The 19604-nt window shown below is 46.0% G+C and overlaps 1 protein-coding gene across 3 annotated transcripts in view; it reads right to left on the bottom strand.

The window, feature by feature from the left end:
* LOC147621543 (uncharacterized) overlaps positions 1–18705 on the bottom strand; it is a 37470-nt gene extending 18765 nt beyond the window's left edge. Inside the window, exons 1-3 of one of the 3 annotated variants that reach the window (XM_086824309.1) lie at positions 18419–18705; positions 18215–18302; positions 17835–17919 (exon numbers count right to left, since the gene is read on the bottom strand). In XM_086824309.1, coding sequence (XP_086680435.1) covers positions 17835–17887 — 53 coding nt within the window. In that variant the 5' untranslated portion in view covers positions 17888–17919; positions 18215–18302; positions 18419–18705. The remainder of the gene's footprint in view (positions 1–17834; positions 17920–18214; positions 18303–18418) is intronic. The other 2 variants (XM_086824310.1, XM_086824308.1) reach the window with 2 other exon arrangements.
* Between the last annotated feature and the right edge of the window lie 899 nt (positions 18706–19604).

The following is a 19604-nucleotide window of genomic DNA, read 5'->3' as shown; positions in this document are numbered from 1 at the left end:
ATGCATGTGGAAACAGCATTGGGGCAGTTCTGCGACGCATCATCAGAGTACAGTTGGTGCCTCAGTCAGGCAACTGCAGGGAGAAAAGTACAGACAGGCTGTTGCAAGTACAGACTGGTACGGTCAATCCCTCTGGTGCAGAACCACGCATTAAAATTGGTAAGCTCTGAACATATCAATCTTTCTTTCTTTCCACTGGCTTATGTCTGCTGCAGAGTTGTTTCATCTGGCCCCTTGTGAGAGGAGGGGTATGGCAGTTTGAAGGGTGGAAACCGAGATTGGACAGTGGATGTGTATTTGAACTGAGTTTGAAACCATGTTCATGGAATAGCCAGATGTGTGCTCAAGGCTGCCCTGTTGAATTGTCTTGGTTGATTAGAGGGAAGCACAGTGTGTTGCTTTTGTGGGACACAGATCTGTGTGTGAATCCTCTGTGCTAAGAGGTTTTGAGGGCTGCCAGATTGGACATGCAGGTTTACTCTCCTGGACTGGCTTTGTTGTACTCAGTTATACATTTCATTGAATTTGAATAAAGAAATACCGAAAGGGGCGCCAAGCTTTGGGGCCAACAGGTGTCAATTTCCTTTCAGTTTTGGAGCATTCTAGCTCCTGTTAATTTTGTTATTTATTTGGACTACAATTGGAAGGGTGACTGCTAGTCTACCGCACTTTGGTTTCTACCAGAGGCCGGTTTCTGAGTCTGTAAAGCTCATCCTCAAGGTTGGTCATATACTGTGGAGGAAGAAACCTTTTCTTTAGCTCAGACACAAAGGTGTCCCATACATACTGTGGAGCCCCTGTGAATGGGTCTACATGTAGACTCAACCAATGCTGCCACCAAGTGACCCCTTCGCCGGAAAGGTGAGGTGCCGCCAGATGGACTCGATCTTGTGGATCTGAAAGCTTAGCCAATGGAAAATATGCAACAACTTTATGAATGAATTGTAATATTGCAGCATGATCACACTTACCATCATGCTTACTGAAGTTCGGTTGAACTCGTATGACGATGGTGGTTGGGTGGTGGAGGAACTTGCTCCTTGGTTCGCTAGTGTAGGGAGAACAGAGAAAACATTCACCTGCATAGCGGCTATCAACTGTTGATTTTGGAGTTGCATAGCGTTACGATTACGCCTTTCTCAAGTAGCTTGGTCTGCCTGCTTTCGGTCTTCTTCATCCTTGCGTTTAGCTTCCTCGGCTCTTCGTTCATAACCCAATAGTCATCATCTCAGGGGGGAAGGGGACTCAGAATAGCAAAGATAATAAGAAAGAATCCCAGAGCACTTCAGGAGGCAAGAAGGATAAAAACTTTGCACCTAAGAAAACACCTGAGGATGCTAGAGATGGGAGATTTAAAGTAGCATAGCAACCTAGCACATTTGGCAAGCAAGATGCAGCGAGGCCATGGAGGGTACCCACACTCTGTTGGCTGAGTTCATTAGGAGCATATGGCTCGATATCATTCACACCCTCCGCGGTCCGTGGGGGAAGTTACAGGGAGGTTCTGACCGCATGCGAAAACGACGGGAGGCTTTCTTGAGGCTTTGGAGGACTGGCCCATTTCTCACAAATAGAGGTGGTAACCCCACTTGGCTTTACAGACCACCTGTGTCCTCCCCCCTCCCCTCCCCTCCCCTCCCCCCTGTATGAGATAGCCTTCTCCTCACAAAGCGGCCAGCCGAAGGAGAAGTGTCTCTTCCCCTTTTGATCATTTTTTTTTCGAGAAAAAAACACACGAGGAAAAGGCCAAAAAGGGCATGGGCATCACTGGTGGATATCTCCAACCAGAAGAGCAAATGCGGTATAAGGGGAAGAACAGATATTTCTTCCGCCACACCGTGGGGCATGGTAAGAAAGATTGTACCAAGTGGCAAGCTGCCAAAGCCTCTACCTCCACAGTAGCCACCGCAACAGCTATAGCTATAGCTACATCTCTCGCATTGGCCACCAATGCAATCCAACTCTTGCCCGCCTTAATGCCATATCCACAGTGGTATTTGACGATAAGCAGGAGAGCAAGGTTTAAGAGCAAAAGAAAGCCCTCATTCGTGCTTATGGCACCGCAAAGGGACAACAATTCATTGTTCTCTTTGATATGGACAGCTCTGAGGATGCTATTTCTCCTCAGTTGGCTAAAAAGATGAGTTGTACTCTTGTACCCCATCGTCTAGACGTTGACGGGTTCACACCTAGTCTGCACACACACATCTCTCATAAGGCTCAACAATTCTCATTCATGGTTCAAAAGGCCACATTTCAGCGAGACTTCATTGTCTCACCTCTTTTGGGGTGTGATATAATTCTCGGCATTCAATGGTTTAGGGAGTAGGCACCCATTCTTGATTGGAGGCAAGACACTTTCACAATTTTTGATGGTGTTCTATACCATGCAGCGGAAGTATTCGTAATTAAGGATCCTGTCACACAACTCTCACACCACCTTCTGTATCCTGAGTTTCGCGAGTTTAGCTATCCACTTTTATGACTTTAAACTTTAAGAGATTTAGAGAGAGAGAGAGAGAGAGAGAGAGAGAGAGAGAGAGAGACTGTACACCGTATGGGTCCCGAATTACCCACTGAAGGGCCCCCTATCCCGTTACCGGAATAGTATTTGCTTTATTACTTTGAAGAGACTGACTTTGGATTGACGATAAGCCAAACGCAAGATCTCAGAGGACCAAGAGTCGGGCTGAACTATACACAGTTGTACAAGCACCAATGATGACCAATCTCGAGTCTATGCACTCTTCCCAATGGAATGAGAGAAGGCTGCAAATCTGAGGCTGAGAAAGGGACTGTTTGGGACGGTTCTAAACTATGTATGAATGCTGAATATGAATGAATGAATGCGGATTACCTTCACCGAAGTGCTAAAGCAAAACGATGATGATATGTATGCTGAAAACTGCTCCTATGCAGAAAACGCAAAGAATTCTAATGGCTGAACGCTGTATGCTGATGCATTTAGGTTGATGAAGGCTGAATGCACATGCGTTGATGCTCCTAGATGCTGAAGGATGAAACGCTGAGGGCTGAGGTGATGAATGCTTCAATCGCTTATGCTCCTTGTGCTGAAGTCTCCAATGTTGATGCTTGATTGCTGAATTATGATATGAATGATGGAATGGTGCAAAAGCATGCTTATTCATATGCTCCCAAGTGCTGGTTAGTTGGCTGTGAAGCTGGCCGACTGTAGCTATGTTGCTACACGACTTGTTTATGATCAATAAATAGTATTTAATACTGTAAAATATGGAAAAAAATGCCAGATAAATGCTAATAAATATCCTAAAAATACTACATGCTATTTCAAGGCTTCTGTAATGATCTATATGCAATGGATGAATGATATGCAATATGCAGAGTGTTTTCTAATGCAAACCCTAAGGTTTCTACTGACTCTACACGCATGAATGAATCTATTCAAGTGTGTTAAGGGACTTGACTGACTAACTCACTCACTCACTATGGCTGAGGAATGACCTACGTAGCTTGTGCCTGACTTATCTTGGACTGAGGATTACAATGGGATCACGGCGTACCACAATTATCATCCTAAAGGGTGCTAATATTGTACGATGTTGCATTGATGATGATGAGCCATCTTGCCACCATGCACTACAGTGTAGAGTGCATGTGACATTCCCTCTTGCTTAGCTTGGCGGCAGATTCATGGCTTCCTAGTAGTCTGCCAATAACTGGGGGTACTCTTGAAAGAACTCCTCGTCTAGCCAAACGGCTTCGTGGTTACCTTGATCTCAAAACTTCGTGTAGAACTGACGTATTCTTCGACCAGAACCATGCTTCCAATGATGAAGAAGGATATGCTCAGGCTCAATGACTTTTGCTTCGTCTACCACGTTTGGCTGCTGTTCATCTGAAACATCAAACACTTGGTTTTAGCCAAGAAAAATGAAAAACATCATGCATTGTCCAACTATTAGGCAACTTTAGCTTCATGGAGACATCACTTATCTTTTTAACTATTGGAAAAGGTCCAAAACTAAGGAAAGAAAGCTTAGGACAACGTTTGCCCACTTGTTTCAATCTCTGTTTCATGATGCGCAGATAGACCCAATCCCCTTCCTTGAAGTGGACACTCGTCTAGACTTATTTGCTTGTCTGCTGCTATAAGCTTCCTGCTCTTTGGTCGAGCGGTCCTTAACTGACTCAATGATTTCGGAAAATGCTTCCGTCGTTTTGTTAGCCTCGAGGGATGGAGACACCAATCTCGTCAAAAGAGAAGAGAAACGGCGACCAAAGGCTGCTTCATACGGAGTCCCTCCGACACTGGATGAATGAGTATCGTTCAAGATGGCTTGGACCAATGGAAGATAATGTTTCCATTTAGACTGCAAAGGCCAATTGGTTATAGATTTATGTCTCGCCGCGTCTGTCTGTAGATGGAATGCACTAGACAACTGTAACTTGGTTCCAAAGTTTTGGAGTAATGCCCTCCAAAAATGTAAGGTAAACTTGGAATCTGTGTCTGAGGTAATAGTGCTAGGCAAACCACAAATCGGGTACCGATGTTTGAGAAAAAGACGGGCTACATCCTCAATTGTGGCTGTATGCTTGCATGGGATGAGCATGCAGAACTTACTGAAACGATCCACAATAGTGAAACACTGAGTGTTACAGGATCTAGTGGATGTAGGTAGAGGCCCTACAAAGTTCATAGAAATGTCGATGAAAGGTCCGTCGGGGATAGGCAAAGGTTGGAAGTAACCCAACCTTCTTGTATGTGAAACCTTAACTTTTTGACAAATCTTACAGGCTTGAACATGTGAATATACATCACGCCTCATTTTTGGCCAATAAAAGGACCGTTCTAATTTTTCGAGGGTACTGTTGATACCTCTATGTCCTCCAACTAAGGAGTCATGGACATCATGGAGAAGAGCTAATCGCTTTTCCTGAATGACAGAGACGGTTCTTGAAGAACAACCAACCATTCTGCACTGAATAATGGCCATGCTCAGAAGCGAGGGCCAAATTGTATTGAGTACTAAACTCAGGGGAGTCGACATACTAATCTTTCATGCTATCTAGGTCTTTCCCCGTGATTTCGAGAATGATAGACTTCAACACTGCCTGGATGCTGGCCTTTCGACTAGGAGCATCTGCAACTAGGTTATGCTTACCATGGATGTACTCGATCATTCCTCCAAATTGTTGGAAAAGCTGACTCCATCTGGCTTACAGATCACTCCATTGGACACTTGGCATGGTTTGAAGCCACTTAAGTGCTTGGTGGTCTGTTTTGACTATGAAAACCTATCCATAAAGAGAAGGCTTCCAATGTTTGAGCGTTGTGATCACACCCAAAAGCTCTTTGTCATAAACCAAATAATTCTTTTCGGCGACATCCAACTTGCTTCATATATTCAGATTACTATCTTGTGTTTCTCTCATTCTCATTCTCATTCTCTTGTCTCCGTACCGCTTCCGCATGCACTCTAACACTATTGTCCTGCTGGAGAACTGCACCTATGGCTACATTGCTTGCATCGGTATTGACCTCAAAAGCTTCATCCCAAGATGCTCACTTCTTCATGCCACCCGTGTGACCAGTATTGCGTCACATGGACGGGAACCAGTTTTGTGCCACCCGTGTGACCTGCTTCGTGCTGTATGGACGGGAGCCTGTTGGTGCCACCCGTGTATGGCCAGGATGACGTCTTATCTATGAGATTGTCACTCCATAGGAAGACCCGGACAACATTTATATTTCTGTCGCGCCGCCAGTTTTGTGCCCGACAGGAACTTTTTGTACAAGTTTCACGAAAGGGAGATTTCGTCCATTACATGTGCACATGCATTTATGAGTGCATGCATAAACTTGTTTTCGCATGATTTGTTTGTGTGTTTGCCTGTTTTTCCGTGCCAGTACACTGAACGGGGATGTCCCCAGTGTACCGTGGGAGTGTTGCTTGCTGACACATTGGTGTGGCGTGTGAACAAGTGGTAAGTATTACCATTTTGGCCTTTTTCTAATGTAAAATCTAGAAAGTAATCCCAAACCTTAATATTTATAAGGTTGGACGTTCACACATTTAAAATTTGGTCCGGACACTTTCTAGTGTGGGTGCCCATGAACTAATCATTAGTTAAAGTTTAATAATTACTTAAAGCAACTATTGCATGGGAAGAACTCTCTCCACACGTGGATGGTGGAAGGGGTTGGTTGAAGAAAAGAGTCGCCTACTGTATGGAGAGGTGGGAATGGTTTTTCTGCAGCCGGCCTACATCTGTTGTACCCGCCTCTGTCCATCATCTTGTACCCGACTGATGTACCTGACATGTACATGCCTGCAGCTGCTGTACCTGACTTGTACACGCCTGCAGCTGCTGTACCCAACTATTGTACCTGCTGCTGTACCTGTACCCGACTGTTGTACCTGCTGCTATACCTGCACCCGACTGTTGTACTTGCTGTTGTACCTGCACCCAACTGCTATACCTGCTGTACCAGACTGCACCAGGCTGTACCTACTACTGTACCTATACCCAGTTCTTGTTGTACCAGCCTACCCTATACTTGTTGTACCAGGCCTGTACCAAGACTTGTACTTGCTGTACCAAACTTGTACATGCTGCTGCCCGTGTTGTACCTGTTGCACCCATGGTTGTACCAGGTGGACCTGACTGCATGGTAAAAGGGATGCATCTGTCAAAATACGCAGCAGAGATGATAACAAAATCTGCAATCACAAGAGCAAGTAGAGTGCAGAAAATAGACAGCACGAGAGAAGGAGAGAGATAGGCGTGTAACTCTTCTCTATACACAAGATCCCGCAATGAAAACAAGATACAATAGGTGGGGGCCATGGGACCATTTTATATGGCCCCATGAGTGCAGTCGGCCAGTAGATGGACAGCCGACTGGACATGAAATGCCCATGACCAGAAAATACAGCAATCGGCCAGCATACCATAGTCGGCCCTCACACGTGTGCAGTCGGCCAGCAGCAGAGAGCAACTGGGACTGCCTGTGACCAGTCGGAGCATCTGGTACAGCCGACAGGTCCTACACTGCCTCCCACACCCTGGAAAAATAGGGAAAAATGGGGAAAAAAATACGGGGAGTGAGGAAAAATGATAAAACACCTACAAAGGGCGGGCACACCCACAACAGAGGCCCTGGTGTCTAATAAAGACAGGAGATGACTTCTAACACCCCCTCTCAGCTCCTGGCTGTGAAATCAACCCTAGGGAGCTGAAGTGCCGCCTGAGCGTAGCCTGAGGTAGAGACTTCGTGAAGAGGTCCGCCGCATTGTCCTCCGTCGAACAATAAAGTAGCAAGATGTCACCAGCCAAGATCTTCTCACGTACAAAGCGATACTGTATCTCTATGTGCTTGGTCCGGGCATGGAAGACCAGGTTCCGAGCAATAGCTATACAACTCTGGTTATCACACTGGATGACTGTGGGCTCCTTCTGTGGAAACCCAATCTCGCCTAGCAGTCTCCGCAGCCACACAACCTCGCAAGCAGCACCACAAGCATCCCGGTACTCTGCCTCTGTCGAAGATAGGGAAATAGTTGGCTGCCTCTTACTGCTCCAAGAAAGTGCTCTTGAGCCGAGGGTAAAACTGTAACCTGAAGTAGATCTCCTCGTGTCTTGATCTCCTCCCCAATCTGAGTCACTCCAACTTTGGAGTCTGACTCCATCCCCTCCTGTGTAAAAGAGTCCTAGATCCTTCGTACTCTGCAGATACCACAAGATCCGCAATCTTGCGTCCCAATGAGACTTCAATGGCGTCTACATAAAAGAGCTCAACAGCCCCACGGAGAAGCTCAAGTCCAATCTGGTATTCAACAACCAGATCAATGAACCAACCAACTTCCGATACTGCGAGGCATCAACTGGCTCACAAGGATCATTAACAGTTAACTTTGTGTTCGAGTCCATCGGCGAAGTAATAGGCTTGCAGTTCTCCATCCCAAAGGCCTCAAGCAACTCATGAACATACCGTTGTTGAGACACAAAAAACCCCCTTTGGGTCTGCCAGATCTCTAATCCCAAAAAAAAATGGAGTAAGCCTAGGTCGGTCATCTCAAACTCCTTTGACAAGGCAACCTTCGTCACGCCAATGTGCTCCACATGACCGCCGGTGAGAATGAGATCATCCACATAAAGGATGATAATCGTAACCATGCCGCGTTTCCGAAAGAGAGACAGGTTGGGATCTGCAACCAATCTCTGAAAACAAGTCCGAACAAAGAAGGAATCAATCTTTTGATTCTAAGCCCTAGGAGCCTGCTTAAGACCATACAAGGCCTTACGTAACCTGTAAACCATCCCTTCTGATCCTAGAACAACAAAGCCTGGAGGCTGCTCAACATACACCTCCTCCTACAGGTCACCATTAAGGAACGCAGATTTTACATCCATTTGATACACTGGCCACCTCTGAGAAGAAGCAAGGGCAAGAACGGTCCGAATCGTGGTCATCCGTGCTGTCGGTGCAAAGGTATCCTCGTAGTCGATGCCTGGCCGTTGAGCATAACCTTTAGCCACAAGTCTGGCTTTGTGTTTGTCCACCGACCCATCTGACGCATATTTGGTCTTAAAGACCCATTTGACACCAATGACTGACCGTTTCGACGGCCTCGGTACCAACTCGTATGTTTTGTTCTTCTCGATGGCATCAAGTTCCACCTGCATGGCTTTCCTCCAAGTATCCTGTGAAAGGGCTTCCTTAACGGAAGTGGGCTCCTTGTCCCGCATAATATGAGACATCAGAGCATAGTTTACCTGAAGAAGCTCCGCTGAATTGCTTTTGTCGCGGACTCTGTGCGATCTTCGAGGGCTGTCCTCTGTGGTCCACTCAGAGAGTAACTCCATGACACCTGACTCCCGAAGGGTGTCCAACAACCACTTGGGTACTCGAACAAATCGTGGAGCCTCCTGCCGTTGCGGGGGCTCTACTCCAACTGCGGGCTCAACCTCCTGTACTGACTGAGGTGGATCAACTGGAACAATGGTCTGGGAATCATCATCAGACTCTTCTGGATCTCCAAGAAGTGGTGGCTTCTCGAAAGTGGATACTGGAACATGCTCATCAAAGACCACATCCCCGCTGACAACAATCTCATTCCTATCTGGATCATACAATCTGTATCCCTTGGAAAGAGAATTATACCCTACAAATATAAGCTTGCGAGATTTGGAGTCAAGCTTTCCCCTCTGTTTCTTCGGAATATGTACATACGCATCACTCCCAAAAACACGGAAGTGCAGACATCAGGTTTCCTGCCAAAGTATGCCTCAAACGGAGTCATATTAGGTACTGAAGTCATTGGAGACCGGTTGAGGATATGGACAGCCGTTGCCACAGCCTCTCCCCAAAGTGGACGAGGAAGATCACGATGCTCCAGCATGGTCCTCGCCATCTCCACCACAGTCCTGTTTTTGCGTTCTACAACTCCATTCTTAGAATGGCGATCCTGTATTGGCCAGTTCCCTCTTGATGCCATGATCTGCACAAAATCTGAGAAATACATTCGAGGAGAATTCACCCCCTCTGTCAGCCCTGAGAGTCTTTACCTGCAATCCAGACTCTTTTTCCACCATCACGTGCCAATCCTTGAACCGTGCAAAAGCTTGGTCCTTCTGTGAAAGAAAGTAGACCCACGTGAATCTGGTACAGTCATCAACAAGCAACATAAAATAGAGAGATCCTCCCACTGATGGTGTCTGCTGAGGTCCACACAAGTCAGTGTGAATCAACTCCAATGGTTTTGAAGCCCGCCTGGAAGCCTGCTTCGGAAAGGATTCCCTGTGCTGCTTACCACATATGCAAGAACTGCAACGTCCTTGCCTGCTGCTGCCAACATCGAGCAAGCCAACCACCATCTGGTCCCGGAAAGCTCGCCGCAGTGCATCCACATTTAAGTGGCCAAAACGAAAGTGCCGCAGATCTCCGACCTGAGAACCTGTCAATGAGGAGAGTGCAGAGAGCTTGTAGATACCATTCTCCACACCGCCTTCCCAAACGACCTGGCCAGTCTCACGGTCCCGTAGAGCAACTGAATGCTCCTCAAATTCAACCTGAAAGCCAGTTTTGCATACTTCATGCACTGAGAGAAGATGAAAACCAAGAGCAGGGACGTAAAGAACACGGGAGGCATGCTTGCCCCCCTTGCTGTCCGGAATAATCTCCATCTGGCCCTCACTGTGTATCGGAATGGTGGAGTTGTCGCCAATGAAAATGCGACCTGACTACCTTTTCAGATCCAGAAAGAAGTCACGGGACAGAGTCAAGTGCCTGGAAGCACCACTGTCAAGAATCCATTCCCGGGTATCCTTTGCGGTGAAGCCAACTGCCTCCTCGCTCGAAGATGATGAAGCATCGGAGTCCATCATCTCTAAGTGCACAAATGCAGGAGTCTTTGCAACTGAGGCTAAAGAATCAGCACTCTTCCCAGTCCGCTTAGGACACTTCCTCCAGTAGTGGCCTTTCTCGCCACAATCATTGCAGGACCGCTCAGCCTTCAGTTTCTCTCGTTCTGTTTCAGGCCTCTTCTCAGAAGACTTCTCCGGTGAAGCCTTCCCTTAGCCCTTGTTGTTATTCCGGCCTTTTGGCCGTTGGCCAATTAAGGCCTCCGAACCTCCGCTGTGAGGAGGGTTCGTGAAACGTTCCTCTTGGTCTAGGACCATGGGCACAAGCTCCTCCCAGGTAATGGTGCTGAGCCTGCCACTAGTAATCAAAGAGGAGTAGAAAGCGGAATACTGAGCAGGATAGCAAAGTAATGGCCATGTCTTCTGATGATATCTCCTTCCCAGCCTAGAGGACTTCCTATTGAAGGGCCTGCAGCTTGTTAACATGCTCCCGCATCGTCGACGACTTTGCAGGGTTCATAACCCGCATCTGTACTTCCAAGGAAATCCTCTTCATGGGCGATACCCTGTTATAAAGAGAAGCCAAGTGCTGCCATATGCCTCTAGCCAGCGTCATATGCTTTACGTGATTGATTACTTGTGGTGTGCAGTTGAGGAAGATAAATGACCGGACCCTGGCGTTGACACGATCCCACATCTGTGCCTGTGCCTCGCGGTCCTTCTTCATTGACGTAACTCCCCTTCCTCTGCTTCCGGCCGTGGAACCCCGATAACAATGAAATCAACAAGGTTATATGACTCTAGCACAGACTCTCATCATCACCTTCCAGATGCCGTAATTGTTCCCGTCCAACTGATGGTCCATTGGGAACGTGGGGAGAGTTGGGATCTTCACATGCTTCTCAGCCATCTCTAACAAATCTGCCATCGCGGGGATGTAACTGAAAAGGTGGGTGGGTAGGTGGGAAAAAAAACTTTAAACCTGCAAGTGGCTGTCCAGCAACTTAGCCCGCCTTCCTCTTGCTACTTCTCTTCCCGAACAGTCCCTAACAGTCCACCAATCAGCAACGTAACAATCCCCCTCTTGCTCAGAAAACTCCCAAGATCTTTCAAGAGCCTAGGGCTCTGATACCATGTCAAAATACGCAGCGGAGATGATAACAAAATCTGAGATCACAAGAGCAAGTAGAGTGTAGAAAATAGACAACACGAGAGAAGGAGAGAGAGAGAGCCGTGTAACTCTTCTCTATACACAAGATCCCGCAATGAAAACAAGATACAATAGGTGGGGGGCCATGGGGCCAATTTATATGGCCCCATGAGTGCAGTCGGCCAGTAGATCGACAGCCGACTGGACATGAAATGCCCACGACCAGAAAATACAGCAATCGGCCAGCATATCACATGTGTGCAGTCGGCCAATATAGCAGAGAGCAACTCGGACTACCTGTGACAAGTCGGCCAGCATCTGGTACAGCCGACGGGTCCTACACTGCCATCATTTTATTGAAGGTTGCAGGTGCATTGGTAAGCCCAAAAGACATGACTACGAACTCGTAGTGACCACACTCTGTCCGAAAAGCTGTTTTTGGAATGTCAACTTCGAAAATGCGGACCTAATGATAACCACTCTTGAGGTCGATCTTAGTGAAAAACTTTGCACTGTCTAAACGCTCCAAAATGTAATCAATCCTTGGCATAGAAAACTTATTCTTAATGGTGAGTTTATTCGATGTCCTGTAGTCTACACAAAGGCGTGCAGACTTGTCCTTCTTTTGGACAAATAGAATGGGTGCAGCGAATGGTGAGGAAGAAGGCTGAACGAATCCAGCTCGGAGGAGCTCAGATAACTGTCTTTCTAGCTTGCTCTCTAAAGTCTTGGAAAGACAATAGGGGAACCTACTAGGAGGTTCTGATCCAAGAACCAAATCGATATGATGGTCCTCAGGACGTGATGGGGGGAGACTGGGCGGGAGATTATCCCTAAGCATAATGTCCTGATGTCTAGACAAGAGGTCTACTAACTGTGGGACTGAAGATCAGATAGCTGTTGCCGATGAGGTAGAGGCTGTCTGAGCATGAACATAAAGTAGTGCCCCTTCCGCTCCCTTGCGGATAGCTCATCAAGCCTGGAGGTGCAAAATCAATGGGATGCCAAGAATGCTTCTATCCCCACGAATCATAATGGGCTCAAGAAAACCTTTACAGATAGTAAAAGTGTCCTGCCCCCAATCGAGAATAAGCTCATATTGATGAAACCACTAGATTCCTAAGATCATGCCACACCCCAAAAGAGGCGAGACAATGAAATCTCGTTGGAATGAGGCCTTTTGAACTTCAAAGGCGAACTGTTGTGCCTTCTGGATATGTGGGTGCGGAGACCAAGTGTGAACCCGTCCACATCCAAATGATATGGCACTAATGTGTAGCTCATCTTGTTAGCCAACTGGGGAGAGATGGCGTCCTCAGAACTGCCCATGTCGAATAGGACTACAAACTGTCGGCCCTTGGTAGAGCCATGAGCTCGGATGAGGCTTTTCTGTGCAGCATTGCTTTCACCCTCCTACTTAGCATCAAATACAACGGATGGTGTAGGATGCATAGAAGGTAAAAGCTGAACTGCATTTGTGGTAGTAGGCGGCGCTGGAGGAGCTGGAGATGCTGTGGCAACTGTGCCAGAAGGGCTTTGGAGGCTTGCTCCGCTTGCCATTTGTGGCAATCCTTCTTACCATGACCAATGGTATGACAGAAAAAGCATCTGTTTTCTGACTGGTATTTCCTTTGCTCCTCTGGAGGAAGATAACCTCCAGTGATGCCTGCTTTAGCCTTTCCCTCAGGGGTTTTCTTATCCTTCTTACCCCCTAAACTAGAGCTATTATTGCCGTCCTTCTTAGCATCTTTAGAAGATGCATTACCTTTCCCTGGCTGCGCAGCAGATTGCTACTGCTGGGGTTAGGTATTGGACTGTGACGACTGCTTAGGCTTGTCTCCGTTCAAAGCCCGGTCATAGGTACTGGGTTCAAAGTTACGAACTGTGAACCGGATCTTAGGATCTAATCCACAAATGAATTGATCCATCTTGGCCTGCTCAGATAACCCTAACTGTTGTGCTAAAGTGATAACCTTTCCGAAAAACTGAAGCACAGGTGGCCCATTCTGTTTGAGTCCATAAAACTCATCTGCCAGGCTGATCACATATTAGGGAGGGAGAAATCTGGTCTTTAGGTCATGGATAAATGTATCCTAGCTAAAAGCTGTGACACCTGTGGTCTGGTCTGTATGAAGACTAGACCAATGCTACCACCAAGTGACTGCCTCACCCGTAAGGTGGGGAGCCACTACGTGGACTCTATCCTGCGGATCTGTAATCCTAGCTAAAGGAAAATGAGCAGTAAATTGATGAATGAACTGATTAACTGCTAAATGATCACACTTACCATCATACTTACTAAAATTTGGTTGAGTTCGAATGACGGTAGTCGATGTCGCGGGTTGTTGGCACCTAAGGCTGGGGAAACTGAAGAGAGGTGCTGATATCTTAGATACATGGCCTCCTTTTCCCTTTGGTGCTCAAGCAACATACGTTCTCGATCGAGCTCTCGTTGGTGCTCTCGAGCGGCGAGTTCAGCCTAGCACCGATCTTCTTCGATCTTGTGTTGGGCTTCCTCATAGTCCCGTCTATCTACTTTTTCTTGTTGCTTTCTTGCTTCAGCTTGAACTTTTTCTTCTCTCCGTCGAACCTCATCTTCTCTTCTTTGTTGTTCCATCTGAAAGAAGAGGGAGATGTAGTCGAGGGTTGCTGGAGGAGGTGGTCGTGTTGCTGTTGCCTCTAAGAGTTGGAGACGCTCCATAAGAGGCTGGTTCTGAACTCTGAGTAGAGCTATGGTGTCTGCGGTAGTCGGAAGAGCAAGGTCTCCTTCAGGGGAGACTTCCTCCCGCTGATGTGTACTCTCCTCTATAGACATGATGTTGAAGTCGGTAATCGTGCCGAAACGCAATTTGACCATCCAAGGATGCCCTCACACTAGGATGCAGTGTGTGTGGACAAGCTGAATCTGATACCAATGTAACATGCAGCGGAAGTATTCGTAATTAAGGATCCTGTCACACCAGTCTCGCACCGCCTTCTATATCCTGAGTTCGTGAGTTTAGCAATCCACTTTTATGACTTCAAACTTTAAGAGATTTAGAAAGAGAGAGAGAGAGAGAAACTGTACACCGTATGGAGTCCCGAATTACCCACTGAAGGACCCCCTATCCCGTTACCGGAATAGTATTTGCTTTATTACTTTGAAAAGACTGACTTTGGACTGACGATAAGCCAAATGCAAGATCTCGGAGGACCAAGAGCCAGGCTGAACTATACACCAATGATGACCAATCTCGAGCCTATGCACTCTTCCTAATGGAATGAAGGCTGGCTGCAAATCTGAGACTGAGGTAGGGGCTGTTTGGGACGGTTCTAAGCTATGTATGAATGCTAAATATGAATGAATGAATGCGGGTTACCTTCACCAAAGTGCTGACGCAAAACGATGATGATATGTATGCTGAAAACTGCTCCTATGCAGAAAACGCAAGAAATCTGATGGCTGAATGTTGTATGCTAATGCGTTTAGGTTGATGAAGGTTGAATGCACATGCATTGATGCTCCTAGATGCTGAAGGATGAAACGCTGAGGGCTGAGGTGATGAATGCTTCAATCGCTTATGCTCCTTGTGCCGAAGGCTCCAACGTTGATGCTTGATTGCTGAATTATGATATGAATGATGGAATGGTGCAAAAGCATGCCTATTTATATGCTCCCAAGTGCTGGTCGGTTGGCTGTGAAGCTGGCCGATTGTAGCTATGTTGCTACACGACTTGTTTATGATCAATAAATAGTATTTAATGCTGTAAAATATTGGAAAAATGCCAGATAAATGCTAATAAATATCCTAAAAGTACTACATGCTATTTCAAGGATTTTGTAATGATCTATATGCAATGGATAAATGATATGCAATATGCAGAGTGCTTTCTAATGCAAACCCTAAGGTTTCTACTAACTCTACATGCATGAATGAATCTCTTCAAGTGGGTTAAGGGACTTGACTGACTCACTCACTCACTATGGCTGAGGAATGACCTACGTAGCTCGTGCCTGACTTATCTTGGACTGAGGATTACAATGGGGTCACGGCGTACGACAATTATCATCCTAAAGGGTGCTTATACTGTACAATGTTGCACTGATGATGATGAGCCATCTTGTCACCATGCACTACAGTGCAGAGTGCATGTGACATGTTCTTGATCCTTTCCTAATTCGCGGAGATAGGAGCATTCCAGGTATTCCCCTAATCTCACACATCTAGGCCCAACGAGCTATCAGAAAAGGAGCCGAGTGTGCATTGATATATGTTCGTAGCCAGTATGTGCATTGATATATGTATGTAGTCAGTAGTATGTTGTTCAGTCAGCAACCCCATTAAAGCTAAAATTGGACGGTCTCCTAGCACAATTTCAAGTCCCCGAGCAGAACCACCCAGTAAGTTTCCCCTATCGCCTTTCTAAGGCACTGGAGAGTGAACTGGAGCAATAGCTTTCCCAGCTACTCCGCGTTGGATTTATCCGACTGTCATCCTCGCCCTTTGCCGCACTTATCTTATTTGTGCAGAAGAAAGACAAGTCCGCACGATTATGCGTGGACTACAGGGCTCTTAACAAGCTCACAGTGAAGAATAAGTTCCCAATGCCCTGGATTGAGTATATCCTTGAGCGACTCAACGGTGCAAAGTTCTTTTCAAGGATAGATCTCAAAAGTGGCTATCATAAGGTTCATATCTTTACTGCTAACATTCCAAAAACAGCCTTTACTGCTAACATTCCAAAAACAGCCTTCAGGGCTTAATGTGGCCATTATGAGTTTGTGGTGACGCCATTCGGTCTCACTAATGCACCTGTGACGTTTAACAAGATGATGTCTTGGGTATTTCTGGAGCTCATAGGAAAGTGTGTGTTCATCTTTTTAGATGATATACTCATTTTTTCTGCAACTGCAAAGCAACATGTGCAGGATGTTGAAAAGGTCTTGCAACTTTTGCGAGACAATGCGCTCTACATCAATGCAAAGAAGAGCGAATTTGGAGTAGAAGAAATCCATTACCTAGGATATGTTATCAGTTCAAACGGGATTAGTCTCGACCCTGAAAAGATGAGGGAGGAGTCGGGGTGGTTGGGGCCAAAGCTCTCTCAAGAAAGTGTCCCTTTGTCTGCAGAGCTCAAGCAAGAAGAGCCCTAGGCAACGCTAGTCCAAGAAGTCAATGATCCTAGAGAGTGGACCAAATCCCTCATGGAACAAACAGTGAAACCTCCCACAGATTTCATAGTATATTGGGCCATAGTATATTGGGCAACGATATATGTAATGCTCCTTTGTCTCAACCTCTAGGTGGCATAATCGGCAAATCCTTTCCTACCTGGGTCTTCATATGAGCTCCCCCCGCTCTGAAGACGTGCTCAGCTCTATTTGTCTCCACTTTGAGGCGGTAGGATGAAACTTGTATGTGGCCAATCACAATCCGCATGGCATGGGACATATGGACACTCAGGTAGCCCGGCTTCTGGATGAATCCATCCTCAGTGAGCGTAAGGAAGTGATCTCTATAGAAGTGCATCTTTCGGTGGAAGCTCTGGAGGTGTCATCCATGTGTAGTGGGTGTAGAGGCTGAGAAGATCTAACTGCATAACCCGGTTGGTGTACTCAAGGAGAGAGCTAGAGAAAAGGGGAGTAAAAACTGTACTGAATGGGTGGGAGACAGTCCATGAGGAGCCCATATCCTAAGAACCAAGTGGAAACTAAGACATACCATACTCCAGGGTGGCCCTCAAGTGCTAGCTATCTCGAGGACTCCAAGGCAAGCCTTGAGTACCTATGGGGATCCATGTGACTAATGCGATGTAGGTATGTGACTATTTGGAAGAGTGCATCCACTACCATCCGGGCTACAACAAATTGTGCCTAGATAATCTAGTGTGGGACTGATGGTTTGCGGCGGATCATACAGGAGAACATCATGACCTGGGGCCTCTCAACTCACTCCCAATCCTCATTGGATAAATCTCGCCCCCGAAGGTTGCTCCATACATCAAGCCTAGTGTGACAAGGGTGTCAAAAAGCCAACCCTTCATCTTGGGCTCCTGGAAATGTGCTTGGAAGCATCAAGTAAGCTCAAGGCTGCATATCCGTGTGTCACTCTGGCATGTGCTGTGGGAAGCATGAGAGAGAGAGAGAGAGATGCTTATTACAAATTACTTGACTAGCCTTGTAAATTCCAAATGGGTACAATTAAATCTCCGACAACATTGTCAAAACTCAAAGAGCTTGTTGACCTTAAAAATAGCCATCAAATGGCATGGCATTCCCATTGGCAGGCCAAAAAGATGCAGCTCACTGAACAATCTAAAGCTTTGTTCAACACCGGAAGGCAAAAATCAGTAGTACCTCATACAACCTGAAGACAGTGACTGCAGTCTGCCAAGGCCCATACTCCACATGGCAATTAAGAGAAAAGAGGTGACCTTACTGCCTGCATATAAATAGAGGAGTCAGAAGATTTCCCTCAGAAACTACCCTTTGTGAAACGTGCAGGCCAGTGAGAGTCAACGTCAGCCAACATCGCCCCACATCAGTCCAACAACATCAGTTCACATAATCGGCCAACATAAGTTAATTGCAGTCAACTAAACCCTTAAGTCCACATCAGTCAGCATCAATCCACATCAGTGCACATCAAACAACAATAGCCAGCAAAAACAAACCCCTCAGTCCACATCAGCAAGCACCAGTCAGCATATCCTTCAGTCCGTGAGTGCATGTTTCACCTAGATTTTCAAAAAATCAATGGTGTTCCTTTGCATTGCAAGAAGGGAGGATACAAATTCATCCTTCCAAATAAAATTCTGGGCTGCCCTTCAAAATTAAGGCATGTGGATGATTGAAATTTCCGGAAAAAAATAATAGAAATTAGGAACAGAGATCGAATACATTATTGATTTGAGAAAAATGGCTCTGAAAACGGTACTTACAAAATGTATATCGGCGGGATCGCGGAGCTATTTTGATCTTCCTTTTTTGGGGTGGAATCTGATATTGAATAGAATTGCAGGTAAACAGTGGCAGATTTCAAAATGGGCGAGTTAGCCTAAGCGTTCATTTCGTAGGAGCAGAAGAGACTACTCATTAAACAGTCCTGAATTCTGGTAATTATTTAATTGCAGGTAAATACACGCGTTTTAGGGTTTTTGGAGGTTTTTGTGATGACTAAAACCATAGTCTATGGGCATCCATCCATCAATTATCCATAGCCTTTCTTATGGCATGCCCAAAGGTTTTGTTCTTGAAAGTGATACATGTGAGATGAGCAACCTATCTTACAAAGTTAAAAGACAAGTGTGGAGTGTGAACCCCTTAACCTTTTTTAAAAAAGAATTAATTATACAATAAATGACAAGGATCAAACCCAATTCTCATGCTCGGTCGCTTATCACGTAGGTTAGAGCCAATCGACAAACAAAGACAATACATCCTTTTAAGATATCACTATTCTAGCCACATAAGCTATCAATCGTCCATTCAATGTTTAACTTTGCTACGATGATGATCTTAGAATGTAGGTCTAACTTTAGAAACCTTTAGAACAAAAACTACAATCAATCACGTATTATAACTATAACACTCGGATGATAGGCATTGCCCATTTAGTCTACACACATTTTAATTAATTAACCAAGCCCTGCCGGGCTTGGTTAATTAATTAATAGCTTAGTCTTCTCTAGCATTGAACCACTAAATCGCATTATCGCAGGCTTTTATTTTCTCCATGTAGAAAAATAATCATGCCCCTAAAATATTCGCAACACCCCTCTCTCTCTCTCGTGCGCCAGATTTGTATTAATCTCTCTCTCGTCATCAGGTCGCAAACGTTAACATTCATATTAATCTCTTCTCTCTCTCTCTCTCTCTCTCTCTCTCTCTCTCTCTCTCTCTCTCTCTCTCTCTCTCTCTCTCTCTCTCTCTCTCTCTCTCTCTCTCGGAAACACAGAGCTATATTATTGAGTATGAAAAATTCCCCAAAGTTCCAGTGGTGGCCTACTGAGGGGGCATACAAACTGTGCAGTGAGAGGCGTGTAGCCTGTGTGAGCGGTCAGTGCTACATCACGGTGGATGATGTGATGTGTGCAATATGAACCACTGTGGGGGAGTGTACTCCCA

This window comes from Cibotium barometz, chromosome 30, assembly GCF_041138505.1.
Source record: "Cibotium barometz isolate CiBa-2024 chromosome 30, ASM4113850v1, whole genome shotgun sequence".
NCBI classification, from domain to species: domain Eukaryota; kingdom Viridiplantae; phylum Streptophyta; class Polypodiopsida; order Cyatheales; family Cibotiaceae; genus Cibotium; species Cibotium barometz.
Note: the sequence above shows the minus strand (reverse complement) of the source record. Positions and strands in the feature narration are given on the sequence as shown.